Source organism: Palaemon carinicauda, chromosome 40 (assembly GCF_036898095.1).
Source record: "Palaemon carinicauda isolate YSFRI2023 chromosome 40, ASM3689809v2, whole genome shotgun sequence".
Taxonomy (NCBI): Eukaryota; Metazoa; Arthropoda; class Malacostraca; order Decapoda; family Palaemonidae; genus Palaemon; species Palaemon carinicauda.
In genome coordinates this window covers 44628198-44651937 of record NC_090764.1, presented here as the reverse complement: position 1 = coordinate 44651937, position 23740 = coordinate 44628198, and the positions used below count along the sequence as shown (strand labels likewise).

Here is a 23740-nt window from a genome sequence, read left to right as displayed (position 1 = left end):
TATACGTACAACCCTGCAGGAAGTTGTTGTACAAATTGATATAGGGAGAAAATATACAATATGCTCTCTGTACTTACCTCCAAATGATAATATTTTATATGATGATTTAGTAGAGGTCATTCAACAACTCCCTCAACCTTTTCTCTTACTGGGAGATATGAATGGTAGACATCCTTTATGGGGTGATATTTTAGCAAACACAAGGGGCAATATTATCTCATCAATTGTGGAGAATGAGGATGTGGGACTCCTTAATACAGGAGAGCCCACACACTTCCATGTTCAGACAGGTACTTTGTCATGCATTGACCTTTCAATTGCAAGCTCTAACTGCCTTCTTGATTTTGATTGGAGGACATTAGATGATTGGCATACTAGTGAGCATGCACCAATCATTATAAACACCAACAAGGGTCCGCCTTTGCAAAGATCGCCACGTTGGAATCTAGACAAGGCAGACTGGGTTAAATTTTCCGAGCTAAGTGAAATCGAAGGGAGAGCAGAACAGTTTGAAAGTGTTGATGATGCCATAGACCTACTGAATGGAACTCTTCATACAGCAGGAGTCAATTCAATTCCCAAAACAACAGGGTTATTCAAACGACGACCAGTCCCGTGGTGGTCTTCAGAACTAACTGCACTCCACAGAGCCACAAGAAGATCTCTAACACGATTGCGTAGACGCAGAACTGATGAGAATTTAACTGTACAAGAAATGTAGAGCACAGTTCCGTCGTGCCATGAAAGAAGCAAGGCGCCAGTCATGGATGTCTTTTGTTTCCTCCATTAACAGTAGAACACCACCATCTTCTGTGTGGAGGAAAGTAAAAAAGATAGCTGGCAAATTCACCCCCAACCCACCACCAGTGTTGAAGGTGAATGGCCAGTATGTAACTGAAGCAAATGAAGTTAGCAGTGCCCTGGCTAATCATTTTTCAAATGTATCCAGCAAGTGTGAAGGAGCCCCTGGTCACCAGTATAGGAGCACTGAAGAAAAGAAAATTTTAAATTTTGCAACAAGAAGGGAAGAGTAGTATAATTCTCCTTTCACTGAAAGAGAATTTGATTCCGCACTTGCTCATTGCAACGATACAGCCCCTGGACCCGATGGAATTCCATATGCAATGATTAAACATGTACATTTTAATACAAAGCTATTTATTTTAAGCATTATTAATAGAATATGGCATGATCATAGTTACCCAAGTGTTTGGGAACTAGCCATTATTTTAGCCTTTTTAAAACCCGGTAAAGACAAGTTTTTAGCAGCAAACTATCGTCCTATTGCATTGACATCTTGTTTATGTAAAATCATGGAGAAGATGGTCAATGCAAGGCTGATATGGTACCTTGAAAAGAAAGGTATTTTATCACCGATTCAATGTGGATTCCGAAAAATGCACTCAACGACTGATGTGTTGATACGACTTGAGTCTTCTATTTGTGAAGCCTTTGCTTTCAAACAGCACCATGTTACAGTATTTTTTGACCTTGAAAAGGCATATGATACCACATGGAGATATGGTATTCTTAAAACCATTCATGAATTGGGATTGAGAGGAGAGCTGCCACTATTTATTCAGGCATTTCTTTCACGTAGAGTTTTTCAAGTGAGAGTGGGGGAAACTCTATCAGAGAGTAAGTGCCAGGAAGAAGGAGTTCCTCAGGGTAGTGTGCTGAGTGTAACCCTTTTTGCACTAGCAATTAATGGGATATCCTCAGCCATTCCCCAGGATGTTCTCTCAACATTATTTGTGGATGATCTCTCAATATCATTTGCTGGCACTAGAATGGCAATGGTTGAGAGAAAAATCCAACTCTCTATTGATAAAATTATCCAGTGGGCTGACATGAATGGATTTAAGTTCTCGACAAGTAAAACTACCATTGTCCATTTTTGTCGTATCCGGGGAGTACATCCAGACCCGGATATATACATTAAAGGTCAACGGATACCATGTGTATCGGAAACCAAATTTTTAGGTTTGATATTTGACTGTAAACTTACATGGGTTTCTCACCTAAAAGCGCTAAAAGCTAAATGTGTTGAAGCTCTGAATATCTTAAAAGTATTGTCCCATACATCATGGGGGGCAGACCGCAATACTATTTTAAAATTATACAAGGCCTTGATTTTTTCCAAAATTAGTTATGGTTGTGAGGTATATTCTTCAGCCACCCCAAGCCGGTTAAAAATATTAGATTCGATACATCATGCAGGTATTAGATTGTCTACTGGAGCTTTTAAAACCTCGCCTATCCCAAGTCTCCTTGTTGATGCTGGAGAGTTACCTCTAGACCTTTACCGAATGTCTTCCATTCTTCGGTATTGGTTTAGATTGCAAAGACTCCCTAACTCTCTAGCCTTTCAGACTGCAAGCCTTGTAAGACACGCATCATACTTTGAGTTGCACCCAAAATCTCCTCAACCTTATGGCTTTCGGGTGAAACGATTATTAAATAGTCTGGATATAATTAGAAATAAGGTACTTCCATTCAAGGTATTATCAACGCCTCCATGGAAGTTACCAGAGATATCTTTTTGTAAATATTTTATTGGAGATAAGAAGAATATGTCAGACATAGAAGCCAGGTCTCTTTTTAATGAACATGTTAAAGAACATAGAGGATCAACTTTTATCTATACTGATGGCTCCAAATCTGATGCTGGCGTTGGATTTGGAGTACATAGTAATGGTGTTAATTGTAGAGGTGCACTTCCTCTGACCGCTTCCATATTTACTGCCGAACTGTATGGCATATTAACCGCTATTGAGAAAATAGCGTTGGAGAAGGAGGGTAATTTTACAATTTTTAGTGATGCAAGGAGTGTCCTTCAAGCTATGGAAGTTTTTAATTCTAATAACCCTCTAGTTTTAAAGATTTTAGAATGGCTTTTCATTATTGGACGGAGAGGTATAACAGTTCAATTTTGTTGGGTTCCAGCACATGTAGGTGTGTCCGGGAATGAGAAGGCAGATTCACTGGCTAAGGAGGCTGCATCCGAGTTGCTGCCAAGAAGGTATCCCATTCCCTGTAATGATTTCTTACCTGACATCAAGAAATTGGTTTGCAATAAATGGCAACAGCAATGGGATAGTCAAGATGGCAATAAAATGAGGGAAGTAACAAATGACATATCTCCTTGGAGGTATAATATGATGCCCCGAAAATGGGAGACGTCTCTTTGTCATCTCCGTATTGGTCACACTCGGTTGACACATGAGTTTCTGCTGAAGGGCCAACCCCAACCGTATTGTGACAACTGTTTAGTACCTCTAACAGTAAGGCATTTGTTGACCGAATGCCCCAATTACAACATCTTGCGGAATAGATATTTGTTTGAGGCTCGAGGTGAGGGTGGCAGGTTCATCCTTGCCAAGATTCTTGGAAATGATGTGTCCTACCATGCAAGTGGCATTTTTAGATTTCTTTCAGAAGCAGGTCTTCTGAAAAATATTTAACTTTTATGACATTCAATATTTATGATTTTAATTGAATACTCTTTAATTTTTTATTTTATTTAATTTTTTACTTTTGTATACATAAATTAAATGTTACCGGCGTCAATGACCTTAGATGTCAGGATGCCTGAAAACTTTAAATCATTCATTCATTCCTTAGCCAGGAGAAGGTGGCGAAGTGTGCCATGCAGACCACTTCACCACTTCGTGGCTGGATATCTGGCTAGGGACCTTAGGTATCCTGTTACGTTCGGAGGATTTATCCAAAGAACGTACCAGGAAGGTTATGGAGACCTTTTTATTCTCGGGCACTCTCACGATCGAGTTTCTAGCCCACCAAGTCTCGAACTTGTGGGCTAACACCATCTTGAAACGTCGAGATGCGGTGTCTGAGAGGTTCCATCTAAAGGTCCCTAACACCGAGATCAGCAGGCTCAGACATTCTTCCGTGATGGGAAAGAACTTGTTTGAACCTAGGGATGTGGAGCAGGCCGCTGAGAGGTGGAGGAAGTCCAACCAGGACTCTCCTACATAGGGCTCTGACATTGAAGCCCTATAAACCTCCAGCACCCCAGAGGCCACGCACTACCAAGACCACAAAACCGGCAGCGGCAGCGAAGACGACGGTGTCTAAGCCCTTTCCTGTCAAGGACAAGAAAGGCAAAAAGTCCTCCAGGGAAGGAAAGAATCCAAGAGGGAGCGGCCAAGACCGCAAATGCTAGGATTGGCAGTCCCCCTGCATGTCCACCAGTGGCGGGATGCCTACAAAGGTGCGCGAACTGGTGGCAGCAACTCGGGGCTGATTCCTGTACGATTTCCGTAATCAGTCAGAGATATCGCGTCCCGTTCACAACATCTCTACCTCCCCTGACAGCGAATCCAGTGTCGTTGAGCTCCCTTGCCATGGGATCAGCAAGGGGGCAAGCTCTTCGGGCAGAAGTCGAGACCATGTTAAAGAAGGGTGCTCTCCAAGAGGTCATCGACGGGTCTCCAGGCTTCTGCAGTGGACTCTTTCTTGTAAAGAAGGCGTCTGGAGGCTGGAGACCAGTCATCGACCTCTCGGCTCTGAACAAGTTTGTCAAGCAAACTCCGTTCATCATGGAGACCGCAGACATGGTCAGACTTGCAGTGAGACCGCAAGACTTCATATGTACACTGGATCTGAAGGATGCGTACTTCCAGATCCCAGTCCATCCGTCTTCAAGGAAGTACTTAAGATTCAGCCTAGACAACAAGGTTTACCAGTTAAAGGTGCTGTGTTTCAGTCTCTCCACAGCACCACAGGTTTCCACCAGTTTTTTCACCCTAATGTCATCGTGGGCACACAGGATCGGCATCCGTCTCCTCCGTTATCTGGACGACTGGCTGATCCTAGCAGACTCTGAGTAATCCCTTCTTCAACACCGAGACAAACTTCTGGGATTTTGCCAGGATCTGGGGATCATGGTAAATCTCGAGAAATCCTCTCTTCTTCCCACTCAAAGACTGGTATGAATAGGCATGGTCATAGACACCAATCTCCACAAAGCCTTCCCATCAGACGATAGGATAGCAAGGCTGAGGAGGGTCACAATCCCTTTCCTTAGACGAGAAGAACTTCCAGCCCAATCGTGGTTACGTCTCCTCGGTCACCTCTCATCTTTGGCTCGTTTAGTTCCCAATGGTCGCTTCAGGATGAGATCCCTCCAGTGGCGACTCAAGCCCCGGTGGAATCAGGGTTACGATTCCCGGGACGCCATGATCCCTATGGGACCTGCGGAACGGACGGACATACTGTGGTGGGTGACAGACGAGAACCTACGAAGAGGAGTGGATCTTCTCGTCCTCCCCCCGGATTTAAGGCTGTTTTTAGTTGCCTCAAAGAAAGGGGGGGGGGGCACATTCTGCACCACAGGACCTCAGGCCTGTGGTCAGAATCAGAAAAGTGCCTCCATATAAATCTGTTAGAGATGAAGGCCGTATTCCTGGCCCTTCAACAGTTCCAACAATACCTGGCGGGTCACTCTGTGGTGGTGATGAGCAACAACACCATAGTAGTGGCTTACATCAACAAGCAAGGAGGTACCTTTTCGAAGCAGCTATCCCATCTCGCATTAGAGATACTGAGATAGACCGAAGTCCACTCGATTCCACTATCGGCACGTTTAATTCCAGGCAAGAGGAATGTGCTCGCCGACAGTCTGAGCAAAGAGTCTCAGATAGCGAGTACTGAGTGGTCTTTGGATCATCTAGTAGCCAACAAAGTCCTGACTTTGTGGGGTTCCCCTACTGAGGATCTGTTCGCGACAGCGTTGAACTTCAAGCTTCCGCTGTACTGCTCCCCAGTCCCGGATCCCAAGGCGCTTTGGCAAGAAGCCTTCCAACAACGGTGGGACAACATCGACGTGTATGCCTTTCCCCCTTTCTGAATGAGGAGGGTGCTCAACAAGACCAGAATATCGGTCAATCTTTCAATGACCCTCATAGCTCCCCTATGGCATCACGAGGAATGGTTTCCTGACATTCTGCAACTCCTAACGGAACTTCCGAGAGAACTCTCTCCGCGACACGAGCTACTCAGACAACCACATGCCAACATCTTCCACAAAGCCGTAGCTTTGCTACAACTTCACGCCTGGAGACTATCCAGCATCTCCTCGCTGAGAGAGGATTTTTGCAACAAGTTGCGATTAGGATGTCTGGACACCTGCGAAAGTCATCCGCATCTGTCTATCAGGCAAAGTGGAAAGTCTTCTGTGGTTGGTGTCGTGGAAGGGGTCTCTCCACGATGCCACTATTCCAGCAATAGCGGAGTTCCTTGTGTATTTGCGGGAAGAAATGCGCATTTCAGTCTCGGCGGTGAAAGACTATCGCTCAGCCTTAAGTCTAGCCTTCAGGCTCAAAGGAGTGGACATTTCTTCCTCGCTGGAACTTTCCCTACTCATACGAAGTTATGAACTTACCTGCCCTCAGTCGGAAGTGAGACCTCCTCCATGGAACGTGGTTCGAGTTCTCAGGTCTCTTAAGAGACCTCCCTACGAACCATTACGCCAGGCTTCAGATCGCCACCTAACTTGGAAGATGGTGTTCCTACTAGCGTTGGCCTCGGCCAAGCGAGTTAGTGAACTTCATGGTCTCTCATATGACATCGCCCATTCAAGGGGATGGGGGGAGGTAATGTTCAGCTTCGGCCCTGAGTTTATTGCTAAGACTCAGAATCCAGGGGTGCCGGACCCTCGGTTCGACTCCTTCCAGATTTCGAGTCTTCGTTCTGTAACAGTTGACCCAGACCATCTCCTATTGTGCCCAGTAAGGAGTCTGAGGCTATATATCAAAAGAATGGCTGCAGTCAGTCCCCAGGTGCAGGCATTGTTTGTGAGCACTGGGAGGACTAAGAGGAGGGTCACCAAGAACACCATCTCGGCATGGATTCATAGGGTAATTCATCTTTCCCTGAATCCAGACCCTCCTCCGTCATGTCGCCCAAGAGCACATAATGTCAGGGGCGTAGCTACGTCCCTGGCCTTCAAGAAAAATTTCTCAGTGACGCAGGTTCTTCAAGCTGGAGTGTGGAAGCGTCAGACGACCTTCACAGCCCACTACCTGCAAGACGTGACCCACAGGAGGCTCGATACGTTTTCTTTCGGCCCTGTGGTGGCTGCACAACAGCTGGTTTTAAACCTCAGGCTCCTTAATGGACAAGTAGCAGAAGGTTGAGGGCATTGTTACCCGGTCTTAGTCTGCATGAATGAAAAGGTATGTCTGGCCCTTATTCTTTTCTTCATCCTCCCCTCTCCTGGGTTCTCTGCACAGCTGACCTCAAACCACTGCAGGTAAACCATGTTTCCTTGTGTTCCTAGTATTAAGCTAATACTGTCACGTCCCCATACCCTGACGAGGTGGTATTGGGAGAGTCCTAGCCTAAAGTTTCCTTCTAAAGGACTACAGGTCAACTTCCTAGGACGAGTCACACTTTATCCCTTCACACATAGCTTATGTAGGCCGCAGTCCTTGCGTAGCAAGGTTCTAGCGAGGTGCAGGGACTCCTTATTTTTGAGCGCTGACACACTCAGATGCAGAGTCCCCGGGCAAAGCGAAAAGCCAGTACTGGCCGGGACTTTCCACCCTTCCTAATGGGTGAGTCACCCCTATTAAATAGTGTGGTTTGTATGTCAGTTACGGAACAAATGACAAATTCGGAGATAATTTGTATTTTTCCTAACTATACAAACCTTAGCTATTTAATCAAACTTGCCCGCCAGCCCTATCCCCCTTGAAGTCCTACCTCTAAGCAAAGTGAGCTCAAGCATAGGTGTGTGTGAGGGGGGGGGGGGGGGTTAGCAAGGTACCCTTCCTACTCCCGCTAACTAGCGGTGGGGTAGTAAACCCTCGTTAAAATTCTAATGGCCCGTCATTTCAACTACGTCGAAAGTAATAACCCCTATTAAATAGCTAAGGTTTGTATAGTTAGGAAAAATACAAATTATCTACGAATTTGTCATTTTTCTCCTTCATTTTGCAGTGGAATTGTCAGGGTTTAAGGGCCAAATATGAAGAACTTGAGCTCCTAATTCATGAACATTCCCCCATAGTTAAATGTCTACAGGAAAGTAAGCTTGATGCTAACACACCTAGTCCTCGAGAGTATGTTAGCTATAGAACACCATAATAATCAACAAGCAGGGAGCCTTGGTGGAAGTCTCGTGTACGTTCGTCGAGATGTTCCCCAAATACCTTTGTCTATTCGTACACCCCTGCAGGTAGTGGTTGTACAAATTGATTAGGGAGAAAGTATACAATATGCTCTCTGTACTTACCTCCATTTGATGATTTAATAGAGGTCATTCATCAACTCCCTCAACCTTTTCTCTTACTGGGAGATATGAATGGTAGACATCCTTTATGTGGTGAAGTTTTGGCAAACACAAGGGGCAATATTGTCTCATCAATTGTGGAGAATGAGGATGCCGGACTCCTTAATACAGGAGAGCCCATGCACTACCATGTTCAGACAGGTACCTTGTCATGCATTGACCTTTCAATTGCAAGCACTAACTGCCTTCTTGATTTCGATTGGAGGACATAAGATGATTGGCATACTAGCGATCATGCACCAATCATTATAAACGCCAACAAGGGTCCGCCTTTACAAAGATCGCCACAATGGAATCTTGACAAGGCAGACTGGGTTAAATTTTGTGAGCTAAGTGAAATCGAGGGGAGTGCAGAACAGTTTGAAAGTATTGATGATGCCTTAAACCTACTGAATGGAACTCTCCATACAGCAGTAATCAATTCAATTCCTAAAACCACAGGATTATTCAAAGGATGACCAGTCCCATGGTGGTCTTCAGAATTAACAGGCTTGCACAGAGCCACCAGAAAATCGCTACTAGATTGCGTAGACGCCATACTGAGGAAAATTTGATAACATTAAAAAAGTGTAGAGCACAGTTCCGTCGTGCCATGAAAGAAGCTAGACGCCAGTCTTGGGTGTGTTGTTTCCTCCATTAACAGTAAAACACCACCATCTTCTGTATGGAGGAAAAGAAAAAAGATTGCTGGCAAATTTACCCCAAACCCACCACCAGTGCTGAAAGTGAGCGGTCAGTATGTGACGGAAGCAAATGATGTTAGCAATGCCGTGGCTGATCATTTTTCATATGTATCATACAAGCGTGTAGCAGCTCCTGGTCACCAGTATAGGAGCATTGAAAAGAAAATTTTAAATATGTAACTTCCCGGGTAGTTACATATATATAGCTTAATCCCGCTGATTCGTGGCGCGCACGGCAGATATTCAAAATTCGCGGCAATCGCCGACAGATGGTCAGGTGATCATACCTGTGCACCCTCTAACCAGGTACCTGGAACTATTCCCATTAGTCCTCAGAAATTCCCTGCCGTCGTTCTAGCAACACGTCGGAAATTCGCTCTACTTTGTTTGGGTTTGCTTTAACTACAAATTGGTGAAGTACCCATTGCTTTGTTTTTGATGGCTTTCGCTGATATTGGATTTTCCTTTCTTTTTTCACACGAATAAGATAGTTTTTTTTTTTGTTGGTCCAACTTGGACAGTTTATTTTAACTTGATTTTCAAAATGGCTCCTCTGTTGTTAGATTTTGCGTGTAGGGCTGCAAGACCGGCTTCCAAAAGCTTCTCTTGATCCCCACACAGTAAGTAAAAATGCGGAGGGCATGTGTGTATTTTTCTTTTGGAATATGATCGCTATGTTTGTAAGCTTGAAAGGGATAGGATCAAGGAATTTTTCCCCCTACTTTAAAAACTAACGAACAACTCTCAAAGACATGATGGTGGAAGGAAATCATTCCGCCAACACTTATGACGTCACAAATCATGTGAAGTAAACTCTTAGCAGAATGCCTTGAAGGAAATCATTCCGCCAGCGCGTGACGTCACAAATCATGTGACGTAAACTACGTAGTATGACTTGCAAATATGTAAACTCTCTTCTTTTTCTTGCAAGAAATTTTAAGAAAATATTAACTTACTAATCATAAGTTTTAATTTTTATAATGTAGGGAAATATATTTTTTTAGTAAATATTTGTTCTATTAGTATACTGTATTTCCTTTAGTTAATCATCGATTTATTATAGAGAATTCACTAGCGTACAGTCAATTTACACTACGTAGTACTCTTGACGATCGTTACAGTTTCACAATACTTTGAATCGTTATTTAATATTTTGATAGAGAATACCAATGTTAATCGTATAGCCTATTGAATTTTCATTCTAGCCCTTGGAGAAAGATTATAATCTCTCGCAACGGGCAGGTCTAATTATGGTCTGTTGTGAGCTAGTGTTCAGTGGCACGCAAGCATGTCGCAGTGCAGTGGAGGGTACTGCTGCTCGGACCTGTCGTTTTCCTAGCCATGGACCTCTTCCATGCTCCACAATCCCTGGGAGAAGGAATGTCGACAGGCGAAGGGAGGCAAAAGGCGTTAGCCCCCAAGCAGTCGTCCCCTCGAGTGTACCTGCTGACGTTTTGCAGGACGCGCTCCCTCGCCATTGGAAAGGCGAGGTAAAAGTGTTATCCTCGCTGTCGGATGATGCAGCTCCCAGACGATGCTGGCGTCTTACGTTTTTCCCTCCCTGCTAGACAAGAAGAGAGATGCTCGTCATGGAACTGAGCGTCGAGATCGCGATCGTCATAGTTCCGAGCACGGACTCGCGGCAAGGACGCACGCGAGCTGCAGCACTCATGGACGCTCCCTCGCAGCGATCTGGACGCGTTACGGGAGGCGGCAAGGATCTTGACGCTCCCTCACAGCATGCTGGACGCTTGCGAGCAGGACGCTTCCCCGTGTCAAGATCGCGAACGTCATAGTTCCGAACGCGGACTTGCGGCAAGGACGCACGCTAGCTGCAGTACTCATGGATGCTCCCTTGCAGCGATCTGGACGCGTTACGGAAGGCGGCAAGGATCTTGACGCTCCCTCACAGCATGCTGGGCTCACGCGAGCAGGACGCTTCCCCGCAGCATGCTTGGCGCATACTTGACGCTCCCTCGCAGCATGCTGGACGCACGCGAACAGGACGCATCCCCGCGTCAAGATCGCGAACGTCATAGAGCAGGCAGGACGCACCGCAAGCAGCATGCCTGTCAGAGCTTCAATGGTTCATTACGTCCCTGTTGACGTTTACAAGTCGCAAACAGAGGAAGCTCGCAACAGCTGCAGCCTGCTGGACGCACGCAAGCATGATGCTCACTCGCAGCTTGCTGGATGCATGCAGGTCGCATGCAAGCATGACGTTTCTTCGCAGCATGCTTGACGCATGCATGACCCTGTCTCGCAGCAAGCTGGACGCATGCATGACGCTCCCTCGCAGCATGCAGGACGCATGCGGGACGCAAGCAGGCAAGACGAGGCGTGTATTTTTCCCACTCATTCTACATTGGAGATCTCTAGGGGATCTCAGAGGAGGAAATGCAGGAAACTCTTCATGCTGCAGATCTTAAAAGATTACTTGCAGTTCTGGCGGTCTTATATCTGGAGGACTTTCAGCAGGCTGTAACTCTGAGCCCGCCCTCGCAGTTTTTGAAGCGTAGACCCCAGAAATATTCCTCTTTCAAGGAAACGGTGTTAGCCAGATTGGTCTAGAGGGCTTTTTTCGACTCGGAACGATTGGATTCTCAAGAGAAATCAACAAGGAAGGACAACCTTTTCCTTCCCCCCTACGAGATTGGCTTCTAGATCTAGTGTGTGGTACGAGACTGTTGGCTTCTAGATCTAGTGTGTGGTACGAGACTGGGGAGGTTCTCGGTTTGGAAGTTCCTGCCTCCTCCCAGGGAGACTTCTCCAAACTCGTTGACCTTAGCAGAGATCAGCCATGACTAAGGCTAAGGTGATAAGGTCCACGTCGGAGATGGATCACTTGCTGAAGGGCTTCTTTAGAACAATCGAGGTCTTCAGCTTGATGGACTGGACTCTAGGAGTCCTCGCAGACGTCACAGACGATAAGAATGAGACGCAGATGCACCTTATTGCCTGTCTCGGTAAAGCCGTGAGGGAGGGGTTGTTCGAACTCACAGCCCTTTTTCACGGCAGGTATTATTAAGAAAGAGCTATGCTGTTTCTTTCCTGTTGTCAGGATTGACTCTAGCTCAGAGAGCAGAGATCTTTTATGCTCCCTTGACCAAATACCTCTTCCCTTCAGAGCTAGTGAAGTACTTATCGGCAGCTCTTGTGCACAAGCGACGCAAGATCTGATTACAAGGACTGCGAGGAAAATTCTTCTGGCTTACTTTTTAGCCAGGAAGGAGAAGGAAGCTCCTCCCACGCGTCAGCCCTTTCGTAGGAGAGCCTTTCTAGAAGAGGACAGAGAATGGCTGCTGGAGAGCAACCTCGTAACCCCAAACAGCAACCGAAACCCAAAAAGTGAACTCAACCTCCAGACACAAGTATTCCATTACTGGCAGTAGCTCTTCAAGAGCAGGTAAACCAGATGCTGTCAAAAGCAGCAATAGAAGTGGTAGAGGACCCCTCGTCAGAGGGATTTGACAACAGACTTTTTCTGGTACCCTAGAACTCGGGGGATTGGAGACCCGTTCTGGACGTAAGTCCACTGAACAAGTGCGTGAGCAAAGTCAAGTTTGCCATGGAAATATCTGCGTCAGTCCTAGCAGACACCAGACTAGGTGACTGGATGGTGTAGATAGACCTGCAGGGCACGGTTTTTCTCGTCTCAATTCACCCAAACTACAGGAAATATCTTAAATTTGAATATCACGCTACAACTTTTCAGTTCAGAGCACTTTTGTTTTGGACTAATCACGGCCCCTTACGTTTTCACACGAGGGGTATCAAACGTGGCTCTCTGGTTACATCTGGAAGAGGTACGAATTTTGATGTACCTGGACGACTGGCTAATCAGAGCCAGGTTGTAGGAAAGTGTCTGGAGGATATACAAGTGACTACATCTACGTCCACTTCAGTTCCATCTGTCTAGTTATTGGACAAGTGACCAAGACCTAGGTTCTTGGATTCTGATCCCTCTGGGAATCAGGAATTGGGAATTGGTGGGAATACCCCAACAAGTTACTAGAAGGCTTCGAACTTCATCAGAAGAACTCCGACCTAGTGTTGTATTCAGACGCATCAGACGATGGGGGGGATACAACACTGGGGAAGGGCGAGATCTCGGGTCTATGGGAAGACCATCAGAAGAAATGGCACATAAACGTGAAGGAACTGGTGGCCATTCTTTTAGTGCTAATACACTTCCAGGAGGAGGTCCAAAGCAAGTTAGTACAGGTCAACGCAGACAACACCACAGCATTGGCCTACGTCAGAAAACGGGGAGGCACTCGTTTGGATTCCCTTTACGAGGCAGCAAGATCTGCTGTGGGCACAAGCGAACAATATATCTCTGATAACCCGCTTCATAGAGGGAGAGATGTCAGAGCAGATCTTCTCAGCAGAGACAGTTTCTCACGACAGAATAGACCCTACTTCACGGTGTGCAGTAGGCTTTGGAATCTGTGGGGAGAACCGTCAGTAGACCTCTTTGCGATGCAGAGAACAAGAGGTTACCTGTTTACTGCTTTCCAGTCCCAGACCAGGAAGCAGTGGCAGTGGACGCCTTCTTCATGGAGTGGGAAGGACTAGACACGTACGCCTTTCCCCCCATTCAGGATCCTAGACAGTGTCATAAAGAAGTTCAGGGAGACAAACAACGCCCGCATGACCATGATAGATCCGTTTTGGCCCATGAGACCCTGGATCACAGAATTGTTGGAGTGGCTAGTAGACACCCCCAGATCGTTACCTTGTTGGAACGATCTACTCAGACAGTCACATATTGAGAGATACCATCAAATCTCCTCGCTCTCATCTAACTGCCTTTCAACTATCGGATAAACTAGCAAGAGCGAAGGGCTTTTCGAGGAAAGCTGCAAGAGCAATCGTGGGAGCAAGGAGAACGTCCACAATCAAGGTGTACCAATCTAAGTGGGACGTGTTCAGGGAATGTTGCAGAGTTAATAACATTTCCTCTTCCAATACCTCTCTTTACTCAATTTGGCAGATTTTCTGCTACATTTAAGAACACAAAAGAAACTAGCAGTATCAACCATCAAGGGATACCGCAGCATGCTAGCCTCCTTGTCAAAAGACAAGGATCTCTCGGACTTTATAAGATCCTTTGAGACCGCTAAGAGGAAGGACAACCCAACCCCATCTTGGAATTTGGATGTAGTCCTGATGTTTTTAACCTCAAGCAGATTTGAACCTCTTGACAAGGCTTCATGGAAGGATCTTACTAAGAAGAGCCTATTCCTGGTTGCATTGAGAATAGAAGAATTGCTAGCCATTAGCAAAAAGATGGGCTTCAATGGAGAGAATGCCGTCTGCTCTCTACGACAAGATTTTCTCGCCAAGAACGAGAATCCTTCGCAACCATGGCCCAGATCCTTTACCATTCCAGGGTTATCTCATTTAGTAGGACGGGAAAAGGAGAAAGGCCTTTGTCCAGTAAGAGCCCTAAACAATTTTATCTGCAGAGGACCAGAAACCTGAGAGGACTGGCAGATAACCTCTGGTGCTCGGTAAAGAAACTTTCACTACCCTTGTCAAAATTTGCATTGGCATTCTTTATCAAGGATTTAATAAGGGAAGCTCACCAGAGTTGTGATGAGTAAAGCTTCCCATGCCTCAGAGTCAAAGCACACAAAGTAAAAAGCTGTGGCAACTTTGATAGCTCATAGACACAACAAGTCTATAAAAGCAATTTTGGAAGCGACATTCTGGCGAAGCAAATCAATCTTCGCAGATTGTTACCTAAATAGGTACAGACCCAATATGAAGATTGTTGTTCCCTGGGTCCATACGTTGCCTCCGGCACCTTATTTGGAGAAGGTACTACTGCCTCTAACCTTGTTTATACCCTTACCTTTTCTTGAACTTATCATAGGTCGTCTGTGAAGGTTGCTGCAACCTTCCACAGCCTGGGATGCAAGTCTAAGTTAGGTTTTATGGAATGAGCTTTTAGTGTATTAATGGGTCAGGTGGTCAGATCATTGTCCATGGCGATGCCAGGATAGCAAGGTTGGTGGTCTAGTCATTTTAAGGTCAAGGACCGTGTGACAGCCCCACAGACACATTCTACAGCCCCCTGGGTGGATTTCTGGGTCTCTCAAGGAATGCAGGCAAATGAGGCAGGAAAAATATGAAGCCAGCTTCCTTATCAGGTTTGCAAAGATAGCAAGGGTGGTGGTCTGATCATGTTAAGGTGGAGGACCGTGTGACAGCCCTACAGAGACTTTTTACAGCCCCCTGGGTGGACCGCTGGGTCTCTCAAGGAATGCAGGCAAATGAGGCTAGAAAACTATAAAGCCAGCTTCCTTATCAGGTAGGAACCAGATTATTGATACTGTACAGCTAATTAGTAGCGATTAATAATTCTACAAATTCCCGACGGTGTTGCGGTTTTCTACCCACCACTAATGGTGTCAATCAGCTATATAAATGTAACTACCAGGGAAGTTACATACAGTAGAACCTCGGTTTACGAACGACTCCGCTTACAAATTTTTCGGTTTACGAAGGGACTTTCTCTGAAAAATTCGTCTCGGTTAACGAATATTGTATCGGTTAACGAATTTAAATTTCCCTCCCACGCGCCATTTTTTGTGGAAAAGTGTTAACGCCGCGCTTCCCGATCGCATTTTTCATGGAAATAACTTAACGACAGCATCTCACAATGGAGTCACGTGACTCCTCCCACGCATACCTACCACCCCCTAAACCCCTTTATTACCCCCTTCACTCGTTCATTATCTCAGTATCCGCCGTCTCGATAGCATACATACTTAGTGAATTCGGGGACGATTTCTTTGTGATTTTTACACGTGGTTTGTGATTTGTTTTATTTTCACTCATTTGTGATTACAGTACTGTACTGTATTATTGTGATAGACAATGGCTCCTAAGATGTCGAAGAAGGAAAGCAGTAAGAAGAAGCTGATGATAACGATCGAGATGAAGAAGGAGATCATCGAGAAGCATGACCAAGGCATGCGTGTGAAAGACATTGCTAGTTTTTTCAATCGCTCGCAGTCGATGATATGCACAATATTAAAGAAAAAAGAAGAAATAAAGGCTGCTAAAGTAGCAAAGGCCGCTAAAGTAGCTAAAGGTGTATCGTCGCTGTCAAAACACCGGCCACCTATTCTTGATGACGTAGAAAATTTATTAATGGTGTGGTTAAATGAGAAGCAGCTCGCAGGAGATTCAGTAAATGAGAACATGATTTGCGAGAAGGCAAGAACCATTTACGAGGACTTGGTGAGAAGTGATCCAGGCACATCAGCAGAAAACGAAAGTTTTAAGGCAAGCAGTGGTTGGTTTGAAAAATTCAAGAAGAGAACGGGTATCCATAGTGTTGTTCGGCATGGCGAGGGGGCCAGCGCCGATACGAAGGCAGCAGAGTCTTTTGTGAAAGAGTTCAAAAGGCTCGTGGACTCCGAGGACTACGTTTCCCAACAGGTGTTTAATTGCGATGAGACAGGCCTCTTTTGGAAGAAAATGCCCAGGAGGACCTATATCACGGCAGAAGAAAAGGCCCTTCCTGGCCATAAGCTCATGAAAGACCGTCTAACCCTGCTGTTCTGTTCCAACGCCAGTGGGGATTGCAAAGTTAAACCTCTCCTGGTGTATCACTCGGAGAATCCACGAGCCTTCAAGAAGAACAATGTGCAGAAGAAAAAGTTGCACGTCATGTGGCGTTCTAATACGAAGGCTTGGGTGATGAGGATCTTCTTCGTTGAGTGGATGAACAAGGTTTTTGGTCCCGAAGTCAAGAGATACCTCCTGGAGAAGGACCTCCCACTCAAAGCCTTGCTGTTAATGGACAATGCTCCTGCCCATCCTCCAGCCATTGAAGAGGACATAGCGGAGGAATACAAGTTCATTAAGGTGAAGTTCCTACCCCCCAACACCACTCCAATACTCCAGCCCATGGATCAGCAAGTGATCTCAAATTTTAAAAAACTTTATACCAAAGCTATGTTCCAGCGCTGCTTTGAAGTAACAGAGGGCACCAACCTTACCCTCAGAGAGTTTTGGAAGGATCACTACTCCATCTACAACTGCCTGACTTTAATTGATAAAGCCTGGCAAGGAGTCACCAGGAGAACCCTCAATTCCGCCCGGAAGAAACTGTGGCCCGACACCGTTGCAGAACGGGATTTCGAGGGGTTCGAACCCAACCAGGAGGAAGCAGTTGACGAGGATATTGTGTCCTTGGGCAAGGCAATGGGGCTGGAGGTGGACACAGATGACATCGACGACCTCCTGCAGGAGCATAAGGAGCAGCTGACCACCGAGGAGCTGAAGGACCTGCACGAGCAGCAGCAAAGAGAGGTAATAGAGGAAATCTCATCTGAGGAGGAGGGAGGCACTGCACAATCACTGTCTTCGAGTGAGATAAAAGATTTTTTAAAGAAGTGGGAAAACGTGAAAAGTTTTCTTGAGGAAAATGTCCCGAATAAGGCTGAAACAGACCGTGCAATAAATTTATTAGTCGATAATGGGGTGGGTCACTTCTATAAAATTTTAAAGAACAGACAAAAGCAGGTGTCTATTGAAAAATATCTTGTGAAGGGGGAGAAAAGAACTGTGAAAGACGACGACCAAGAGTCTCGCAAACGCAAAACCAGTGATAGTGAACGCCATTCTCGCGAGAGAACTCCAGTCAACGTTCCTGAAGTTCTCATGGAGGGAGATTCTCCCTCCAAGCAGTAACCCCCTCCTCCTCCTTCCCCTCCTCTCGTCTCCATCAAGCCAGCAGCGACACTCCTCTAAGGTAAAGTTCAGGTTTACTGTGCATGCATAACCATATTTTCATCATTAAATGACTGCAATATTTTAATAATTTTGTGTAGAGTACAGTAGAGTACTGTATGTGTAAGGAAAAATTTGTGAAAATTGGTTTTTGTAGATGGGTTGAACTAATTATTTCGATTTTATAACATTCTTATGGGGAAATTTGTTTCGCGATACGAATTTTTCAGTTTACGAGTTCGCATTAGGAATGAATTAAATTAGTAAACCGAGGTTCTACTTTATTTAAAAATGGTATTTTAATTTTAAGATAAATTTTTAGATATACTTACCTAGTAGTTATATATATAAAAGGTCCCTCCCTCCTCCCCTCTGAAAACAGGGGCATGGAATTTCTGAGGACTAATGGGAATAATTCCAGGTACTTGGTTAGAGGGCGCACAGATATGATCACCTGACCATCTGTCGGCGATTGCCGCAAATTTTTTTATTTCTGCCGTGCGCGTGACGAATCGGCGGGATTAAGCTATCTATATGTAACTACCTGGTAAGTATATTCAAAAATTTATTTTAAAATGAAAATACCATTTTTAAATTTTGCAACAGGAAGGGAGGAATCGTATAATTCTCCTTTACTGAAAGAGAACTTGATTCCTCACTTGCTACTTGTAATGATACAGCCCCTGGACCCGATGGAATTCCGTATGCAATGATTAAACATGTACATTTTAATACGAAGTTATTCATTTTAAGCATTATTAGTAGAATATGGCATGATCATAGTTACCTGAGTGTTTGGGAACTAGCCATTATTTTAGCCTTTTTAAAACCCAATAAGGACAAGTTTTTAAACATTAAACTTACCCACTGGTTATATAACAATAGCTTTTATTCTTCTGTCCGGCAGAAATAAAAAAAAACTCAAAGCAATCGCAGATATAGTTGCCAGGTGTACACTAGCGCCACCACTGGAGCTAGGCAGAACTATTCCATCCAGCACCAGATTTTCTTCTGCTGCCATTCTGGCAGCATCGTCGGAATTCACTTGGATTAACCTGGATTTTAGCAGTATATTGGTGATGTACTCCTATATACCGGTTTTGGAATTCGCTTATTTTATTTTGTTTGATATTGATTGCTATGTTATAGCTTAAAAGGTAGGATTAGAAATTTCTTCAACCTATTTTAAACTAATGAAAGCATAATGGCGATAGGTAAACAACCCGCCTCATCTATGACGTCACAGTCATATGACGTAAGCTTGAGTATGACTTGCATTTTCTTTCTTTTTCTACAAAGATTGATAAGTTAATACTATCTTACAAAGTATTTAGTTATATAAAATAAAAGGATTGTTATTTTAAGAAAATTTTTGTCCTTTTAGTATGCTTTCTTTGGATAATCTTCGATATGTTTTTAAAGATTAACTGGGGTTCAGTTTATTTATGCTACGCAGTTCTCAGTCTATCGTTACAGTATTACAATTTTTCTTTGTATCGATAGTTATGAAAAGTACATTTTTCTTAAATACCAAAGTTTTTAAGTTGTATTAGATAAAAGGAGTATGTTATTTTACTATTATATTGGTCCTTTTAGTATTTTTTCTTTAGCTAATCTTTTTACTAAGATTAAAGAAAATTAGCGTTCAGTTAATTTTTTTGTGCAACGTAGTATTCATGACAATTGATATAGTCTCACGATTCCTTGTTTGTTTTTGGGAATACTAAATTTTTTCTTATATTTTTTGTTTGCTTTTTCTTTTATACAGTGTGTTTGTGAAGTTGGCCTCTACGATGCGAAAGTGTCCCGGGTTACCTGACCGCCCTTGTGGGACTTATATGTCGGCAATCGACACTGATCCTCACACCTTATGCCTTTATTGTAGGGGCCAACGGTGTGATAGTAACAATGTATGTGGTGAGTGCAGGGAGTGGTCTACCTCCCAGTGGGAGAGGTTTTCCCGGCGCTGGAAGAAGTCCAAACGGGATATTTCTCTTTCAAAGGTTTCTTTTAAGAGAGAAAATCCTAAGGACTCTTCTTCCGTAGCCCAAACCTCCTCCGAAGCTCCCACTCGTTCGGCTTCTCCCGAGAGGTCGTCGAGTGGTAGCGTAGGCCGCATTTCTGTTGCCCGATCTCGGGGTTTGGGAGAGGGAGTTGCCTCCCATAGCGAGGCAGCTCCTCCTCCTTCCCCGGGGGAGGATTTAATTATTTCTCCTAATTTTAATGTAAATTTCTCTAATAAGGATCTTTTACAGCTTTGGGCTTCCTTGGGGCTTCAGGGCTCGCCCTCCAAGGAAGCCCTGTTTGACATAATCAGGTTGGGAGCAGCTGTCAAACAGTCGCCGACGGTAGCAGAGGTTGATCCTCTGTCTATCGTCGATGTTGTTGTGGCAGAGGCCTCCAATGAGAGTGTTCAAACCTCTGCTCCTGTTGCTGATGCAGCTGAAGGCTTAGTTCCCACCTCCGAACATCCTTCGAGGGAGAAGCTAAGTCCAACGGTCTCTCCTGGAGGTGAATCTCCCCTTCGGGGGAGTTCACTAACAGAGACTCCTCTTCGGAGGACTGCCGATGGTTTGCCTGCTGCCTCCAGAGGACGTATTAGGCGTAAAGCTCGCCTCCCTCTTCGCGGTCAAGGTCTTCCTTCACCTCACAAGGGTGTTAGGAGGCGTCTCTTTGTCTTGTCATCTTCGCAGTCCGCCGCAGAGGAACCTCGTCCTTCAATGACCGTTCCAGCAACATCCTTGGACCTGGACCTCTCCGCAGATCGTTCGCGATCTCCTTCTCCTGCCAGACCTGCTGACCTGCCGTCGCCGTTCCTGGCAGCAGATGCGCTGTGGGCGCCAACCCATCCCGTTATTAAACGGGCAACGGTCCCTTCCGGGCAAAAGGAACTTTCGCACATTGTGTGCAAGTCCCTTAAGCACCAGGTATCCCCTGCGCGCCAACGTTCTCCTGCGCGCCAGTGCGCAATTGCGCACAAGCGCTCTCCAGCTGTTGCAGAGACATCTCGCCAACGGTCTCCTGTTCGTGCTTCTGCTGTTCCTGAGACAACGCGCCAGAGCTCACCTGCTCGCCCACGCGCAACTGCGCACCCTTATCCTGATGCACGCCTTGCATGCCCACGGTTTCCTGCTCGCCAGCGATCTCCTGTGCGCCAACAATCTCCTGCACGCCCACGATCTTCGGATCTGGGTGTGAAGGGGAAAACATCCTCTTCCCCTGCTCGCCAGCACTCACCAGCGCGCCACCGAATGCCGACGCGCCAACGGACCCCGCCTGCTCGCCATCCCTCGCCCACGCGCCATCGCCCGCAGTCTGCATCGCGCGCCCACGCGCCGCCTGCTAGACCTTCTGATGCGCGCCCGCTCGCTAGGGATATTTACCTAGCACGCGCTGGCCCAACGGAATCGCCCTCACGGGCTCTACGGGATCCTGTGCGCAAGCTATTGCCTCGGCACGCGCAAACGCTTATCCAGCCTGCTGTTCCAGAACGCGCCCCTGCGCGCCATCGTTCACCCGCGGGCCCACGCGCGCCTTCACCTATGCGCCTACGAGCTCCTTCGCCTGCGCGTCATCGCTCGCCCACGCGACCTCGCCTGCGTGCCATTGCTCACCTACGCACCAACGCACTCCCTCGCCTGCGCTCCATCACTCGCCCGCGTGCCCTCGCCATCCGAGATTCCCAGCGCGTTCTCACACGCGAGGCTGAAGGACAACGCGCGGCCAGGGCGTCATCATCGCGTTCCCCTCCCCACAAGCGCAGAACAGCGCGCTCGCCGGAGGGAGGGAGAACTCCGGACAGGTCCAGGAACTTTCCTTCCACAGCTGCTGCTTCTTTTCAGGCTGACCCTGCTGTGGTTTCTACTCCTAGGGATCGAACGATCCCCTTCCCTCCAGAGGGAATCTCTGACAGCGCGGCTGTCAGTCGGCAGCCCTGGTTTGGGTCCCTAGTTAGAGCAATGGTGCAGGCTTTTAAGCCCGCTTTCTCTGAACTGGGTCTCAAATCAGCGGCAGTCTCGGCCCCCCTGAAGAGGAAGAGAGAAGTAGATGATGTGGTGACTTCTCCTAGGGCTAAGCTGGCTCCTCGGAAGTCTTTGAGGAAGGCTCCATCCCAGTCTTCTCGGGTGGAAGTGAACAGCCTCCCACCATCTCTGTTGGAGTCCTGTATCCCTCCCAGGAGGGAGTCGAAGGACTCTAAGATGGTTCCGAAGTCATCCTCGAGGATTAGACCAGAGCCAGCCCAGCCCGCAGAGAACGTCCACAAGTCCCCCCAAGAAGAGCCTTCGGGGATGGGAGACTTTGCTGCCAGTCCATCAGGAGGAGAACCTCAGGAGCTCGAACATGGATTCTGGCAGGTTCTGACTCTGATGAGGAATCTCAACGGGTTCGAGGATCCGGAGATTCCTCCTCGAGAGGGCAAGGACACAGTTCTGGACCGAGTCTTTGGGACTCGAAAGCCCCCTAAGGCTAGCGCGGCTTTGCCTTGGTCACGGGGAGTTAGGAGTGCCAGAGATAAGGTCGAGAGCCAGCTCTCCGAGCTTGCCGCCTCCAGCCGTTCCAGCGCCGGAAACAAACTCCTCCCGCCTCCTCGTGTCCATCAGAGGAGGTACTATGAGATCATGAAGGAGTCTTGTTTAGCTCTTCCCCTACACCACTCGGTGGAAGAGCTTACCAGGGGAGTCCCTCTAGAGAGACTCTCCAACCGGCAAGTGTCTTTCTCGGCCGCGGAGATCCGCAGTCAGGAGAAGGTAGCGAAGTGTGCCATGCAGGCAACTTCGTGGCTGGACATCTGGCTAGGGTCTCTCGGCATCCTGCTACGATCCGAGGACTTGTCTAAGGAGAGTACTAGGAAGGCCTTGGAGACCTTCCTCCTTTCAGGCACTCGTACCATCGAGTTTCTAGCCCATCAAGTCTCGAACTTATGGGCTAATTCCATCTTGAAGCGTCGAGATGCGGTGTCTGAGAGGTTCAACACGAAGGTCTCCAGCAACGAGGTCAGCAAGCTCAGACATTCCTCCATCTTGGGGAGTAGTCTGTTTGAGCCTAAGGACGTGGAGCAGGCGGCTGAGAGGTGGAGGAAGTCCAACCAGGATTCCCTCCTACATAGGGCTTTAACATCGAAGCCCTATTAACCTCCAGCAGCCCAACAACAACCTCGCTCTACAAAGACGACGGAACCGGCAGTGTCAGCAAAGGCAACTGTGTCGAAGCAGCCCTTTCCTGTCAAAGACAAGAAAGGCAAAAAGTCCTCCAGGAGAGGGAAAAATCCTAGAGGGAGTGGCCGAGGCCGCAAACGCTAGGATTGGCAGTCCCCCTGGATGTCCACCAGTGGGGGGATGCCTTCAAAGTTGCGCAAACAGGTGGTAGCAACTTGGGGCCAATTCCTGGACGATCTCTGTGATCAGTCAGGGATATCGCGTCCCGTTCATAACATCTCTACCTCCCCTGACAGCGAATCCAGTGTCGTTGAGCTCCTTTGCCATGGGATTGGCAAGGGGCCAAGCCCTTTGGGCAGAAGTCGAGACCATGTTGAAGAAGGGCGCTCTCCAGGAGGTCGTCGATGGGCCCCCAGGCTTCTTCAGTCGACTCTTTCTTGTAAAGGAGGAGGCTGGAAACCAGTCATCGATCAACCACCTCTGAACAGGTTTGTCAAGCAGACCCCGTTCAGCATGGAGACCGCAGACATGGTCAGACTTGCAGCGAGACCACAAGACTTCATGTGTACACTGGACCTGAAGGACGCGCACTTCCAGATCACAGTCCATCCGTCTTCAAGGAAGTACTTAACCCTGGATAGGTACGCTCCTCGGACACCCCTTTAAGGGTATACTCGGACGCGAACGACCCCGACGCCAAAAAAAATTCTTGAAAAATCAGTTTTTGCAGTAACCTCCTTTTTTCTTTTGCCAAAAAAAACTTCAATGAATGCTTAAAACAACTGTAAAGATAAATACTACTCATCTGCAGAAAAACTATTTATTATAAATAT

General features: G+C 46.6%; 1 protein-coding gene across 3 annotated transcripts in view; it reads left to right on the top strand.

Moving 5' to 3' along the window:
• The window catches only part of LOC137631746 (neurofilament heavy polypeptide-like), a 674888-nt gene extending 651511 nt beyond the window's left edge, over positions 1-23377 (top strand). For all 3 annotated transcript variants that reach the window (XM_068363659.1, XM_068363658.1, XM_068363660.1), the window contains one exon: positions 19520-23377. In XM_068363659.1, the coding sequence (XP_068219760.1) occupies positions 19545-22883 (3339 nt within the window). In that variant the 5' untranslated portion in view covers positions 19520-19544 and the 3' untranslated portion in view covers positions 22884-23377. The remainder of the gene's footprint in view (positions 1-19519) is intronic.
• Positions 23378-23740: the final 363 nt, after the last annotated feature.